At 41.4% G+C, this 16,060-nt stretch overlaps 1 protein-coding gene across 8 annotated transcripts in view; it reads left to right on the top strand.

The window, feature by feature from the left end:
- LOC148025334 (uncharacterized) overlaps positions 1-16,060 on the top strand; it is a 226,239-nt gene that overhangs the window by 79,410 nt on the left and 130,769 nt on the right. For all 8 annotated transcript variants that reach the window (XR_015693048.1, XR_015693049.1, XR_015693050.1 and 5 more), the window contains exons 11-12: positions 9-66; positions 14,861-14,948. Coding sequence is in view for 3 of the 8 variants with exons in the window: in XM_087692375.1 (XP_087548501.1) it covers positions 9-66; positions 14,861-14,948 (146 nt within the window). In the remaining 5 variants the exon portion in view is untranslated. The remainder of the gene's footprint in view (positions 1-8; positions 67-14,860; positions 14,949-16,060) is intronic.

The following is a 16,060-nucleotide window of genomic DNA, read 5'->3' on the forward strand; positions in this document are numbered from 1 at the left end:
CGTTGCAGCTTCTGGCTGTGAAGGCTTGTCATGATCGAAATATCACACACAGAGATATCAAGCCAGGTGAGCATCCTTTTTAAACAGAGATCACTCACTGGGATGTTCCTTATTCAGTTTCTTGTCTTCTTAAAGTTCAATTATTCGAAACCACAGTGGTACCAGTCTTGAACTGGTTGCATAGATCAGCAGATCAGCAAACAAAAGTGTTGCAATATTTGTTTCTGGATGTATCTTGCAGCTTATGATTTCAAACAATAATGAAGATGCACTAGCTTTTTGAGATATTTTATGTTGTGTAAGGTGAAGTGATTATTTTGAAGCTAATATGAAGAGTTTTCTCTTCTTAAAGTTGTGATCGTCTTTATACCTGTTTTTATAATTACATAGGTTTTCCTATAATGAGTTTTCCTGCATGAAAATTAACTCACATATCATAGTTGATAGGCTGCTGGGGTCATGCTCATCTGTATCCTCCTCCCCAACCTGCAATGGTAATCAAAAGAAAGCACATCTGGGGCCTCTTAATAAAAGGATCTGCTCAAACTCACTCTACTAGATCCCAATCTAATCTCTGAAGCGGTCTCCTCTGGTAAGTCCAATATCCTAAATGTCTAGGTCAGGATCTACTAACTCCTCCTCCATTGAGCAACCAGCCACTTTGAAGTTTGATCCTATGCTGGGAGCAGCCTGTATACTCTATCAGAGAAAGATCCTTAGAGCCTGCCATTGTCACCAGCTGTGAACATGTCAGTCACTTGGCTATTGATAGCTATTATGATAAGAAGAATGTCCCCTTAAGGAGGCCACTGTACACCTGAGCAGTTTTTGCATCCAGTCTCCAATTTTGGTGTCCCCACCCTTCATTGGATTCCTGTTTCCTCCTGACTAAATAAGTTTCCTGATGAGCCACTTCTTGGTCCATCATTGCAACAAGAAGTTATGTACCAGATGGTTGCAAGCAGAACTTGGTTACAACCCACTCTCCTTGCTAAATAGAGTCTGCCTGTGCTCCAATAGTGAAGTTTCTGTTTGGCTCTTGAGAAGAGGGGGGGATAACTGCTGCTCTGAAGAGATATCAATCCTAAGAAGGCATCCTAAATATGTTCCTAAAGTTCTGTGAGGTTTCCAAGTAAATTGGTTGTTCTGCCTCCACTCTAGCTGCTGTTTGCATCAAAGCCAAAACTCATGTGATCTGTGCTTTAGTGGGATTAATTAGGGCTGCACAAAAGACATCTGGTACTGCTACAAAGGCCCTTAGATTGCGCTTATCCCCATCCAAAATATATGCCCCAGTGGGAGACCTGTACTCACCATTGTGTCCTCCAAGTAATCCACAATCTACTTTATAAGAAGCATACTTGAAATCAAGTAACAACACAATGATATCTGGATCTTCAGGTAAATATATATTGTCCTACTGTGCTCCTGGACAAAGTTTGTCTGCATTGGGTGACAAATGTTGGGATTATTGTAGAGATGTTGAATCTAATAATCTTAGCCAGGATCCTATAGGCAGTGCCATTGGGAATGATATGAATCAATCCCTCAGACAGCCTCTATGGCATATTTTCGGATGCCATGATGTTCTAAGGTTGAAAAGGAGACCTTTGGTGATGACCTTGTAGTAGCTATGGAATATAAACCACCAAGTTGATCATTTCTGGGGCACTTGCCTGTTGATAGCGTGGCAAGAGCCAGGGCTAGCTCGTCCTTATTGAAGGAAGCTGGAAGAGCTGCCCTGATGCCATTTGGCACTACTTTCTTAGTGCTCTTCCAAACTACCTCTTCGTTAGACCAAAGCCTGGGATCTTGGACCAAAAGCTTGGGATCTTAGATGTAGATCTTAATGGAATAGTAGAAGCCAATCCCTCGCAGGAGGGACAACAGTGCCTGAGACTAAACAAGCCATAGCTGACATGTATGACTCCTTCATGGGTTTTGTTAACCAAGAAAACTTGTTATTTACATAAATCCCACAGCTCAAGTTGTTCCTTAGAGTGGCAACTCTAAGCTATCAAAGATAAATCTCAGAGAAAATTCATCAATGCACATAGAATAGAAGTAAATTTCACATATATATATGAGTGCAAGCTAGGTGATGACTCCATGAGTAATGTGTTTTGTGATCATGAGGAGATAGATATTATTTTAGAGAAACAACCAGGAGCTCTACTCTTCATCATTGGGCAGAAGCTTCTTTATTTGAGCACTCCGAGACTTCTCTTTAGTGGGAAAGTAATGTTTGCTAGCCAAATTCTTCTTGCCAGTATGTGGTACAGCACTTCTTTCATGCATTGGACAAGGTGAAATGTTTCATAGTAGTTCAGCAGTTTGCACCTGTCTTGGTTGTGGTAGGGATCTTGTAGCATGTGTGAGATGTGGAGAGACAGAGCAGACTTCTGTGCATTGTTATGGGATTTTCCCAGAGCTCAGGTGTAGAGAAGAGCCCTTAGAATGGTCTTTCATGGCATAGCTTAGACTATGTGACAATGTGGATGGCAATCGCTTGGGTCATGAGCAAAGGCCTAACTTGCGGATATGGGGATGTTCATGGGAGCCACTCTTTTCTCACGAACAAACACAGTGGATTCAGATGGAGTTGATTGCCACCATCATTGCTTGGTTCATTTGGACTGCAAGATGTAGGCATGCCATGGATGTTCAGGATGTCTCCATTGTGGAAGTCTTTCTAGGATTTGGACAGAGATTGTTCATACTCTCTGCAAGAGGTGGGAGATACTTTAAGGTGGCTTCAAGAGAATGAGGAGGAGAGATGCTTTTATGTGGATATGGGACTCTGGTATCTTCTTTCATTTAGTGCTTCACATGGTTTGGCATTATAGCCCACTAGTTTGGTTGTTCACTAATTATTGTACTTATCTACTTACTAGTCCTTCAGAGAACCTTTTGTACTTTGTTTTTCACCTCAACTGTTTTTGGGAGGTGTTAGTAATAGAATCTTCTTTTCTTGGGAAAAAAAGACTGTGTTTTGCTATGCTATTGGTTAGCTTTCTTACTTTGTCACATGGTTCGCATAGTCAACTTTTTAGGAGCGCATCTTCTCATAGCTCACACTTGAGCAACTAATAGTACATGTGCCATTAGTTCAGCTAATGGTTAGTTATCACATGACACATGTAACATCATATCAATTTGTTCATCAATATGCAGTAGTAGCCCTTGGATCCTTGCATGAGATATGAGTGAGTTATCATGTGTCCCACACAAAAATCAGTGGCAGCAGCTGCTTTATCCTTAAATAGGAGATTTAGCCTGGTAAGACACTTAATGCTTCTTGACCAAACGCAATCATAACTTTGGCATTGCACAAATAGTGCCATCACTTCTTTAAAGCATGCAAAGTTTTGTTTAACTCCCTGTCGTAGAAATAATAATTCTATTGTGCATGGCCAAGTTTCTTGCTTTCAAAAGCTATTGGTCCACCCGCTTGCAACAAGACCACACGTATGGTAAAATTACTTGCATCATATTGAAGACTGGAGTTGTAGCAATAGCTATCCAAAGCTTTTCTTTTATTTTGGTCCATTCCCCATTTCAAGGCTTTCATTTTCCCTTTCAGTTGATCGATCATCTGAACAGCTATCTTAACATTAGCTTGAATGAATCGATCAATAAAAGCCAAATAAACTGAGGAATATCCAAAGCTCTTTCAGGTTCTTTAGAGATGCCCACTCTTGAATGACCCTAATTGTTTTGGGATCTATCTCAATTCCCTTTTTTGAGATAAATACTTGATCTGATCTAGAAAGAATCCATATTTGGATTCTTTGGAAAAAAGGGAAAAATCGGAACACTTTTGAATGTTCTTTAGATTTTCTGTAAATCAAGATATCATCAAGACAAACTGCTACATATTGGCCTAGATAGAGCCTTAAGACACTATGCATGAGCTTCATGAATGTGGTGGGTGCATTGGTAAGACCAAATTGCATTACCATTAACTCAATGTGCTCATATCCAGTTCTAAATGCTGTCTTGGGAACATCCTTGGCCTGTCTTGGGAACATCCTTGGCCTTAATTCTAACTTGATGATAGCCACACCTCAATTCTATCTTTGTAAATAAATTTGCCCCTTCTAATTGATCAAAAACATTCTCAAATTTGGGTATTGGAAATCTATTGTTCAGTTAGCTTATTTAGTGCTCTATAATTGCCACAAAGCCATATAGCACTATATTTCTTTTTCACAGAAGGTGTTTTTGAAATTGGGTGAGCATTTCTAATCAAGTCTCTTGGATGGTTTATGTCATCACTCTCAGAAGGTAATTCGATAGGCAAGTCACTAGGAAGCACATCTTTAATTGAGGTAAATCATTTTTTCTATCAGATTTGGAAGAGCAAAAACTGTTTTGGTCTAATTGCAAACTGGATAGACTTTGTTCAATATGCAAAGACCAAATAAATTACCTCACATTGCTTTCTGATGCTTAGTTGTTATGATTCAAGTGAGAAATTAAACAGTTAGTACATCATGTTCGACTTGTTTCTAAAAGATGGTTATAAACTCCACATTCATTCTTTGGCTAGAGCAATGTATGCCTTACCTAACCAAGCTTGCCCTTCTACCCTTGTATCTCAAATTCCAAATTGGATGGTTCCATATTAATTGTCTTGTTCTTTCATTATGTATAAAATATTGATATATTTATAGTTATGGAGCTAGGCTTCTTGGCAAGTAGAGAATTAATAAGGCTATATCATAGTTGTCAGGCATGAAAGGTACGATATGGTACGGTACGATAAAATATGGTACTAAATGGTACCTTATGATTGTATAAGGTACGGTATGATATTAGTATGAAAAAAAAAGATGATTTTTTAAATAACAAAAACCATAAATCGTTAAATGATAGATCATAGATCATAGAATACATGTTTAAAGTGGAAATAGCCATTTCATTACAGAATAAGATGAATACATGAGGGTGACCATCGCGGTCACATGGGTTGCACAAAACATGCGATACAACTATAGTCTAGTATATCTGATACAAAAAAAAGAGAGACCTATGAATCTATGATGAGGCATCACTATCATCATCATCATCATCATCATCATTATCAGAACCATATGAGTGCTCATCAAGAGAGTTTGGAGATGACTCCTCGGCATCTGATGATGAGACACACTATACTCATCCTCACTGATGAGGGTACCATCATCATCAAATGATGGCTTATTAGGTGGCGGCTGTGTAGGCAAGGGGGGGATGTAATCATGAGGCACAGGATGTGAGCTACTAGAGCCTCGCCTTACATATGTCTGCAAGCCACTTGAACCACCCCTGCTCGATGATGAAGGGCGTCGAATGACCATGCCCCTGCTACCACCTACTCGAACTCCTCGTCCATGAGTACGCTGACTGCGAGTGTCACGAGTATGTACTGCTATAAGCTCTCTACAGAGCTCTGCAAAAATCATCTCGTCCTCCTCGTCCACCTCGTCCACCTCCTTATGTATACTCGGAAGAGTGTCGTCCGTCAACTGAAATGTAGCAACATTTACCTACACAATGCAGTGATGCACGTAAGATTGATCATTGTAAATGCTAAAGTCTAAATTGTAAAGTATAAACTTCAAAGTTCAAAGTTTAAAAGTTAAAACAACAAATTTTAAATGTTATGGTTAAGTGTTTAAACTTTACCTGCTTCAAACTATTCATGCTCATCATAGCCCTCATCATGCGTAAGTTAGTGCGGTAATAAGCTAGCCGCTCTAACTGTCGTGTGCTAAGCTGATCGCGAATCTTTGTGTGAATGAGATAATAGGTACGCTTGGGCAACAACCCTCATGGCTAAGGGTTGAAGGGTCTCCAGTGCCTATCCAAAGTTTTGCCACCAAAATAAAGGCTTCACAAGTGACTTTCTTCTCCAACAAGTGGGAGAAGCAAAAGCCACATGCCCTCTCTGATCTGCATAGCATCCTAGCTCCTCCAACACGGCATTGTGGTCATCCACAGAGACCACATGAGTCAAATAAGCAAGCTGGTCCGAACGGAACTCTCTATCATCCATGACCGCTGGTGACTTGTAGGCCGGATGTACCAATGCGGCAAAACCATGGATGGACTTATGCATCCACGCCCATCTCCTCTCTGCTATCTCTAAAATGTGTGCATACTGTGTCTCTGTGATCACTGTACAAGTACATGCCTCCACCAATGTTGCTCTAAAGAAGTGAACAAGAAGGCCCATGGTGAAGCCCTCGCAATCACTCATACGTAACAACCTATAAAACGGATTCACGACAATGCTCATCCCACTCATTCCATAGAGTGGACATCACTGTTTGAGACCGCACCTCATAAAGGCGCTCCAGCAATAACCACATGTAAGCAAAGTGAGTTGAAGAAGGCTTCTTCAACTCCAGTGTGCTATGCTCATGATACATCGCAAGCACCTTTACCTTTACTGTGAAGAAGGTGACAATTGATGTAGCTTTGTGAACCATCCTCTTCACTTACTTGAGCTTCTCAATGTCCTCCATGAGTAAGTCCAAACAATGACTTGTACATGGAGTCCACACAATCGTATGGAACTCGGCCTCAAGCAAACGGCCCTTGCGCCGACAATTCGATGCATTGTCGGTAACAACTTGTACCACATTTGAGGGGCCCACCTATAGCCACAATTTGTAAATTACAAGTAAGTATACTTATTACTAACAATACTTCGAAATTGGAGGTTAGAGAGAGAAAGAGTCTAGAGAGAGTTGAAACTTGAGCCTTTCAAGTTTCAAGTTTCAAGTTTCAACTTTGAAGATTCAAGAATGAAGAGAGATGGGGCTCGGGGATTGGGGACCTTGCAGCCAAGGGGGAAAGAGAGAATCGAGATAGATCATAGATACTAGAGAGAAATTAATTATTAGAATAGGGAGATAGATAGTTATGCATAAATCAAATTTCAATTATGAATTATGATATTATCATAATGAAAGAAAGTGAAATAAATTTAAAAGGAAAACTGCATTGTATACCTCAATGATAGCTTGTCGAATGTGGTGGTAGATGAATGCGCCCCGTTGTTTTCCTCGCCCTCTTGCCGGTATCTACGGCCCGTAAAAAGTAAGTGCCGAGTGGACATGAGACGAGTATGTTGATGATGCCCCGTTTCTTACGATCACTCTATCTGTCAGTGAGAATGGAGCAACCATATTTTATCCATGTGGCCCGAATAGGATCAAGAGCTCTATCAATCCTCTCCTTCTCTTCATTAATCTTTTTTGTCCTCTTGTCATTGTATATAACACCGGTCCATCCTTGACATGGACCCACATTGGCAATGGCTCATACCATCTTCTTCCATTGCTCTTGCTTTAGGACATTGAATGCAAGATTGCACTCAATCACCGTGCGTGCAATTTCAATGTCCGCAAGTTGTTGCCTTTCTCTAAGAAAGGCAACTAATCCACGTGCATGACTGGGAGCTTGAGAGAGAGGATTGTCTCTCCGGCACTGCATGAGCCGCTACTCATTGTCTTTTATCGGAGCTAGATGCGAATGTGGATCCCCCACCACCAATGGTAGAGCCCTCTCCGGCATTGGTTGAAGATACACCCACATTTGATGCTTCATGTTAGTAGGTATAGGAGTTGATGCCAATAAGCCACTTCCTCCTCCTCTTGTGGATCCCTCTCTCATCTTGATGAGAATCTCCTCCATGATGTTTTGAGGGATCTCCTTGCATGGAGCAACTTGCCCTCCCGTCTTGGAAAGATGTTGGAGAAGTCGAGTTGCACCACTTGTATAGCGCTTTCTGCAATACTTGCATGTCCAATGGTGGGAGTTGGACTTCTTTGTGTCCCTCTCCACATGGATTGCATGCAAATTGAAGGCCTCATGCTTCTCATGAGTCATGGTGCCGATGACGGATAAACAGGCCCGAGAGAGAGAGAAATGAAATGATATATTAACATCTACAAAAGGCCAAAATGACCTATGAGACCATGAGTTACAATCATGTGTATGATGGTACAATTATGTGGGCAAAATATGTAGCACAAAGCAAAATAAGAAAGGAAACTAACTATGGCTATGTGCAAAACATAGAGCTTTGTCTAGTAACAATGAGCTCCAAATGGTACAATCTCATGTGGGTATGGAGGGCCTAGCTCTAGCCCGAGCAATAATCCCCTGTATTCGCTATGAAGGTGTCGTCGGTGTTTGTGTCGAGGCCTAGGACGTATGGATCGGCTAAGCTGAACGGCTCGATCAATTAGTACTCCTTGTTTGTGTGTGGATTGTGGCGGTGAGAGAGGCTCTCGTGTGGACTGTGGCTGTAATTGTATTGAAGTCTTCTTGGTCTCCTTTCCAAAGAAGTCTGTGAGCTCCCTTTGTAAAGGGCCTCGGTGTCCTGGAGTAGTTGTACTCGTGAGGCACATGTCATGAAGCCGTCGTATCTCGAGAAGAAAGAGGCCAAGGCATTGATGATCGGTAAAAGCCATGACTCTGGATAGTGGTCCAAATCCGTCTCTAAAGAGACAGTGGAAAGGACCACGGACCTCATAAAATGCTGATGCTGGGTAGCGGCAGATATAATACTCCTTTGTAGAGAGAGAGAGAGAGAGAGAGAGAGAGAGAGAGAGAGAGAGAGAGAGAGAGAGAGATGCTTGAGTCTCAACTCTCAAAGCTTGAGTCTTGAAAGTTGAAAGGGAGGGAGACTCAAAAGGCCCAAGGGTTGGGGTAAAGTTGAAAGAGCAAGAGTGAGAGAGAGGGGATGGGAGATAAGAATTGCAAATGCTTTGATAGGGTGCGGGATAGAGGCGATGGGAGATGAGATTTGACTCTTGAGAATGGCAAATGCTTTGAGATAGGGTATGGGAAAGAGGGGATGGGAGGTGAGATTCGAGAATGACAAATCACAAGTCCATTCAAGAATCAAGATCCAAGAGAGGAAGATGAGAATGGTAAGTGCTTGCTGAATTGGTGTGGAAGCATGGAGGAGAGGAGCACCTTTTGTAGATGAGAGAAGGGTCAAAGTTCAAACAGTCAAAGACGGGTCAACGGTCAAAGAGAGGGCTGTGAGTTGGAAGGAATCCAAAGAGGGCGGGGGGAGGGGGGGAAGTGCATAGCTAGAAAAGGGGATGGGATGAGGTATCCAAGACTTCCCAACCCCCCAAAAAGTGCCACGCAGGCAGGGGAAACGCGCAAGAGTAAAGGTAGGGGCACAAAAGGATCAATAGTGAGGAGCTCTGATTCATACAAATCAAATGGATACAAACCTGCTAACACTATACTGTACTTTAGGTACCGTACCTTATGTATTAGTACCATAAGGTATCAATTTATTGGATAATTTTTTTCCCATTTGAACCACACTTTGGGATGAGCTAAATGCTCCTTATTCTAATATGGTTCTTGCATGGGATTATGTTATTGTGAGATTCAAACAACTTCTGTTCTATATTTTGTCAAAAAGAATTATGTTTAAGGTTGATTTTAGGATAGAGTATAAAATATGTGACTGTACTTTAAAAATCTTAAGGTACCATTTAGTACCGTATGCTATTGTACCGTACCATATCATACTTTTGGTACTTGACAACCATGCTTGCTAATTATGATTTAGTTACATGTCGCTTATGCAAACCAAGATTTTTAAGAAAATTATGCAAGATAATCATTAGAAGAGCACCATTTGCTATGCTATGTAAAGCTATAGTTGGGTTTACAGAGAAAACACTAAGAATTTACAAACACGACTAACACATAATAATCTCAAAGAAGAATGCAAACAGGGATGAAAAAATTGTTAAAAAACAAATGCTAATTAATGAATGACAGAAGGAGTGAGGTACAAGTGAAAGGGTACTCCACAGTGGAAACTATCCAATAACCCACAATGCTCATGCAACAAACACACTATGTAGTGAATATTGAACCTCGAACTATCATAGCTCTGGGATCAAGGTAGAGGTTATTAGTTGGAGAGTGTATTGTACTTTGAATGGATCCTGAAACGTAGCAATGCAGCCTTTGTTTGTCGAACACCAGCAAACACAACCACAAAAGACTGGATCTAATTTAGCTAGGCAATATGAGGGAGAATATGCAACCATAGATTCAATGGTAGTCATACGGGATGTACGAGCAAATGTCTCCTCATAGTCAATGCCTTTCTTTTGCGCGTAGCCTTTGGCCACAAGTCTGGCTTTATACTTATCGATGGATCCATTCGCATTTCTTTTCAGCTTATAGACCCACTTTGTACCAATGGCTTTCTTCCCAACAGGCAATGTCACTAGATTCCATATTTGGTTCTTTATTATAGAATCAAATTCAGTTTGCATTGCTGCCATCCAATGCACACTTTGTTTTGCATCCTCAAAATATTTTGGCTCCTCATCATCAAGTGTGTGTGCTGCCATAACAAACTTCATTGTATTAGCATGATCATGCAGATGGGCATTTCTTCTAGTATGACCAACAATAGGAGCATCCAAATGACTATCTTTCATAGTTTGCAAGTACCATCTAGGCATCTGCCTAGCTTCCTAATTGTGTACAAGCTCCCATTGAACCTCAAATTCAGCATCTTACTGAATGTTCAGATCAACCGTATGCTGAATTTCTGCATTGCTCAATGGAGCAACTCGCTGAACATGGTGTTCATTTATTGAAGCTCCAGCTGTATCAGCAAAGAAATGGGCAGCAACCCTTCAAACACATAATTTGCAGCTTGATATGTATCAAAACCAGCAAGGAATAATTCTGATTTTTAATCCAAAATCACATCTTTACTGACACACAGACTTTCTTGGAAACAGGATCATATAGTCTATATCCTTTGTGCTTACTACTGTACCCTACAAAAATGCATTTGACAGTCTTGTTGTCCAACTTCTTTCTCAGTACTTTCGGAATATGAGCATATGCAAGACACCCAAAAGTATGAAACTGGCAACTGAAGGTCTCTGGCTGTTCTAAGTGTCAAAAGGCATAACTTTTTTTCATGCCTTGTAGAACATGTGTTCAAAACATGACAAGCACACATAAGTGCTTTCATCCAAAAGCCATGTGGCAAACTCTTAGCTTTCAACATATACCTAGCCATCTCCATGAGTGACCGATTCTTTCTTTTTGCAAACCCATTCTGTTGTGGAGTTTATGTAGTAGTATACTGATGGACAATGTCTTTTTGCTTCAAAAAATTATTCAGTAAGGACGATGTGTATTTCCCTCTTGGTCTGAATAGAGAGTATTTTCCCTCTTGGTCCGAATAGAGAGTCTTAATCTGCAACCAGATTGATTTTCAGCAAGTGCATCAAAAGCCAAAAAAAGCATCATACACCTCTGGCTTTTTCACCAATGAGTAGACCCAATAAAAACGAGTAAAGTCATCAATGAAGGTAATGAAATAATAACATCCACCCAATGACTTTGTCTACATAGGTCCACATACATTCGAATGCACAAACTGAAATATAGTAGTTGCCTTAAAAGCAATATCAAGAAGAAATGAGAATCGGTACATTTTCCCCAAAATGCATTTCTCACAAATATGCTTAGGAGGTCTCTCCAAGAGAGGTAAGCCATCTAGCATCTGTGTACGCTACATAAGTATCAAATTGCCATAGTTGACATGCCCCATGTGAGCATGCCATAACTCTACCTATGATATAGCAGGAGTAAGAGTAGATGCTAAATGGACTTACTAATTAATCGAATAGACATCTAACTTATATAGTCCATGATATAATGTGCTAGTCAAAACCAAAGTCAAGAATTCTTTATCCCTAACCATACATTTGTCATCATCAAATGTGACTTGCATACCACACTTTGCTAAAAAAGAAATGGACAATAAATTCTTCTTTATACTTGGCACATATAATGCATCCTGTAAATAGAGAGTATATCCATCAATGGTTGTCAAAACAATCTCTCCAACATCTCTAATAGGGTAAGATGCATTGTTGGCAGGCTGCACAGACTTGCCAAAAAGAGCTGCAATAATAGAGGAAAATAAATCCTTGTGGATCGTAATGTGCTTAGAAGCACTAGTGTCAAAGAACCAAGTGCTAGCATCTTCAGTAGAGCTAAATGCTTTACCAGCCCAAGAAGAGTCATAACTAGAAGTGTAGAAATAGCAGTCACAGTCTTTAACAAAGGACGTGGACTTTGTAGCAATAGAAAGTGCATTAGAAACAAACATCCTTGACTCCTTCTTCTTCTCTTTGGCAATGCACTTTTTACATTCCATTATGTAGTGACCTGGCTTCTTATAATAGTGGTGCTTGCCCTTCTTGGCTTGCGTGCCCCCTTTTTTCTTGTTGCTTTGTGAAGTGCCTGAACTTTCAGAACTTTGTAGAGTATTTTTTAGACTGGCTTTCCTTCCCCTTCTGCCTCCTCATAAAAGCTTGTTTAGAGACTGTTACATCCACCCCATTATTCTTTTTTGTTTGCTCTTCTTCTAGAAGCAAACTAACTAATTGAAGAAAAGTGAGTGGCTGTGGAGAAATTCTCACGGTGAGATTTAGGGCCGTATGAAAAGCCAAATAAGAGGGGGACAAAGAATTCTAAGTAGTAGAGATTAACTGTGCATTTGAATAATACTCATCTACATTTATTAACTGCTCATGCAAGTCCTGAATTTTGTTAAGATGATCCTGCATGGAATCGTCTTTATCAAATTTCACATTCTCAAGCTTTTTCTTCAAGAAAGAGATGCGTTTCTCATTTTTTCTAGCAAACATCTTCTCAAGTGCAAGGCATGCTTCATGTGAGGAAGTTGTAGACCGCATGTGCGGGATTATAGACTGTTGAACTGCCAATGCAATTAGTGACAATGCTAGAGCATCCCGTGTGTCCCAAGCCTTTTGTGTTGTTGATCTCTGGGGAAGTGGCTGAGCTGGAGCGGGCCTTTGACCACGTCCTCTTGGAGGAGGTGTTGTAGGAGCCCCAACTTCAGGACAAACTTCCTCACCACTAACATAATCCCAAAGATTTTTAACAATCGGCACATTCTTCATCATGAAAGACCATTGGGAATAATTATTACGATCCAATCTATCCTCTTTGGATACATATGTGAATACATCACTTTGTCCCTGATTGGCCATAGCAAATGTCACTATTTCAAAGAGCATAAGAGCAAGAGCTAATGTTGGAACAACCTGGAAATCTGAAAATTTCCAGAAATTACAGCATGCACCATGCTGTAATTGACAAATTCGTGTCACACTCTATCAAAACGATCCAATGTACACGCTGTCCAATGCAGAAACAGTGCTCAGCAACACAATTGATGCAAAAATCCCAAAATTTTGTTGTCCAAAATGCACAATTTCAATATATTTCAGACTGAACCTGTAGTACATTTGCCAAAGTCTGCAGTAAACCCAAAAGCCCCAAATTTCTGGCCCAAATCTCAAGAAATTTCTGCAGTAAGTGTGTCCAAAAGCAAAAATAGACCGCCCAGGCAAAAGCCCCTTTCTGAAATTCAAATGTTGAATTAAAAATGGATAAATGTCTTTGTTACCTTTTGTGTTGGCGGCCTGTTGAGATTGACTGCCTAGTGGAGCAGCAGAGTGCTCGCGGATGGTGGGTGTGAAGGATGGGTGGCACTGGACCAGGGCATTGCACTGGCAGCTCTGGGCGGACGTGCAGGCGCAGAAGGTGGTGGCACAGCTGAAGCAGGGGGGCCTACTATTGGGGGCGCAAGCGGACAAGCTAGAGGAGGCTAGGCAGACAGCGCCCAATCTGTGGCACTGCAGGTGACAGCTAGGCAATGACGGACTTAGTGAGGAAGTGGCGGCTGGCCCAGGAGCAGTTGAGTTGGAGGTAGTGCTGGTGTTGCAACTGAGGCAGTGTTGCAGGTGGTAGCTGGGGCCGGACCAGGCCTCCTCTCAGGAGGCAAGTGGTGGCATTGGAGGGGGACCTGTGAGTTGGAGCTGATCGGGACCGGGTGAAGCTCCTGATACCAAATGTGAGATGGGGAAGATTGAAGCTTAGGTGAGAGTACACAATTGATAGTGAAGAGAGTGAGAGAGTGAAGACATGACAACCAATGCAATTGCCAAGAGAAGTAATGCAAGTATGAAGTACAACCCTTAAACCTTAGGGTTGTTAATGTGCGTTCACACCCGAAAGGTGTAAAACACGATAAGTGCCCGAACTATGTAACATAAGCATATAAAATAAGAGAGAATATAATTGGGGATAAAAACCTCTCATAAGGAGAGTAAAAAATGCCCCAGTGTCCTACCACGGATCACCGACACTCCTTTGTGTTCATAGGCGTGAGTCATACCCAACAAGCGAAACATGAGTGGAAAGGAAAGAGGTGGAAGGAAGGCTGAAACAAAGGAAAGGGAGGAAGGAGAAAAGCAAGGGAAAGTAGCAGAATACTACAAAGAGGAGAAAGAAATGAGGGGGCCCCTTGAAAGGAAGGGGCCGAAGTGAGAAGGGATGGTGACTGCTGGAGGGAGAGGAGGGGATGAAGAAGCTGGAAACTTTTTTTCGTTGGGGGTTTTGGGTGTGTGGGGGGGGGGGGGGGGGGGGTAAGTATAGGAGAAGGGCAGAAAGGCGAGGAGTAGGAGGTAGAGGAGAGAGAGGAGGGCCTCGCAGGAAAAATGGGGGGCAGGTGGTGGCAAATGCCGGGGAAGGGCCAGAAATGTGAAAAGGAGTAGAGTAGGCCAAAAATGTGAAAATTTAGTTTTTAACCTCTTGTTTGCTGGATGTCCTCATTTGCTAGAACGGTGCATCCCAATGTTGTCCATGATTCTACTGCTTGTATTATCAGGTTGTGTTTCACATTTGTAGTCTATTTGTGTCAGTTGTCTGTGGCTAAGTTCCAAGAGTTAGTTAACTTTTGCTTGATATTTTGACTTGTCAGAAAACATGATGGTGCGTGCCAAAAGTCATTGTTTAGTCACACGAAAAGAAGGTGAACTGCTGATGGACTGGCCTTGCAATGTGAGCATGTGAGTTTTTAAAAATGGTACTTCCTGGTCTGAATGGAGTTATGTATGGCCAACACATAGTTGCATGAAAAGTTAAGACAGGCATTTGGTCTGTGATGTAAGCTTTAACATGGAGAGAATGAACTGAACTTGTTTAAGAAAACTTTCAAATCTGTTTTCTTGACCTGGAGAATCAAATGATTTTATTTTCCAAGGTAGGGTTTACGACAGTTACAATTGTGGTTGAATTTGACAATTGTAATTCCCAAGGCAAGGTTTAAAACAGTTACAATTGCGGTCGAATTTTACAAGTGTCTGCATTCTGCATGTTACAAGGATATATCTTTGTGTACAACGTAAGATTTTAATTTACAGAGAAGGAACTGAATTTCTTAGAAATGGTTTCAGGCAAAGATCTTCATTTTGCATGCCATCTAACATGTGCTTCTTGTACAAGCATATTTCTGTTTGCTTGTTGACCTAAAATCAAGCCATGGAATTGTTTAATGGTCTGGGTAGTGATAAGACATGCTCGTAGGTTCTTGGCAAGGGAATACATGTATAGAATGCATGGTGGAAATTTCTGGTCCGATGCCAGATTAGGAGATAGAGGATGGCTCTAGGCCATCATGTGTAAAATCAGAGACATCATAGTGAAGGTAGAAAGGAAGCAGAGTGACTAAAGGGGGGCAAAAGAAACTATGGTGTGCCAAGCAAGCAAATTCTGTCTAGGGAGAATGTTTGTAACTCAATCAAGTCTAGCTGCCAATGAAGAAGCCCTTTCAAATGGGCTATATGGCTTTGCATGCTTGATGAAGCATCAAAGATGAAGGCATTCCTCATGGTCCATCTAGAAGCGCAAGAAAGGAAAGAGCACTTTCATATTTGCCTACACGGGATCCACAAACTTGGGATGTCCAAAGACCCAATCCTTTGGAAGCATCAGTAGCCCAACCACTCATAACCAAGTGGCCGATAGTAGTGACTAAACCTTCCTCATGATGGGGCAAGTAAGGAACCGATGGCAGGGGGTTTCAACCAACGTTTGACAAAAAGTAGCAACCATTGGAAATCCTTCACTTGGAGACTACCGAGGCAAGGGAAAGCACACCGGTCAACATTTGCTGAATGAA

The sequence above is a fragment of the Lygodium microphyllum genome, chromosome 14 (genome assembly GCF_053477565.2).
Source record: "Lygodium microphyllum isolate KBCC chromosome 14, Lygodium_microphyllum_v1.1.10, whole genome shotgun sequence".
In the NCBI taxonomy this organism is placed as follows: Eukaryota; Viridiplantae; Streptophyta; class Polypodiopsida; order Schizaeales; family Lygodiaceae; genus Lygodium; species Lygodium microphyllum.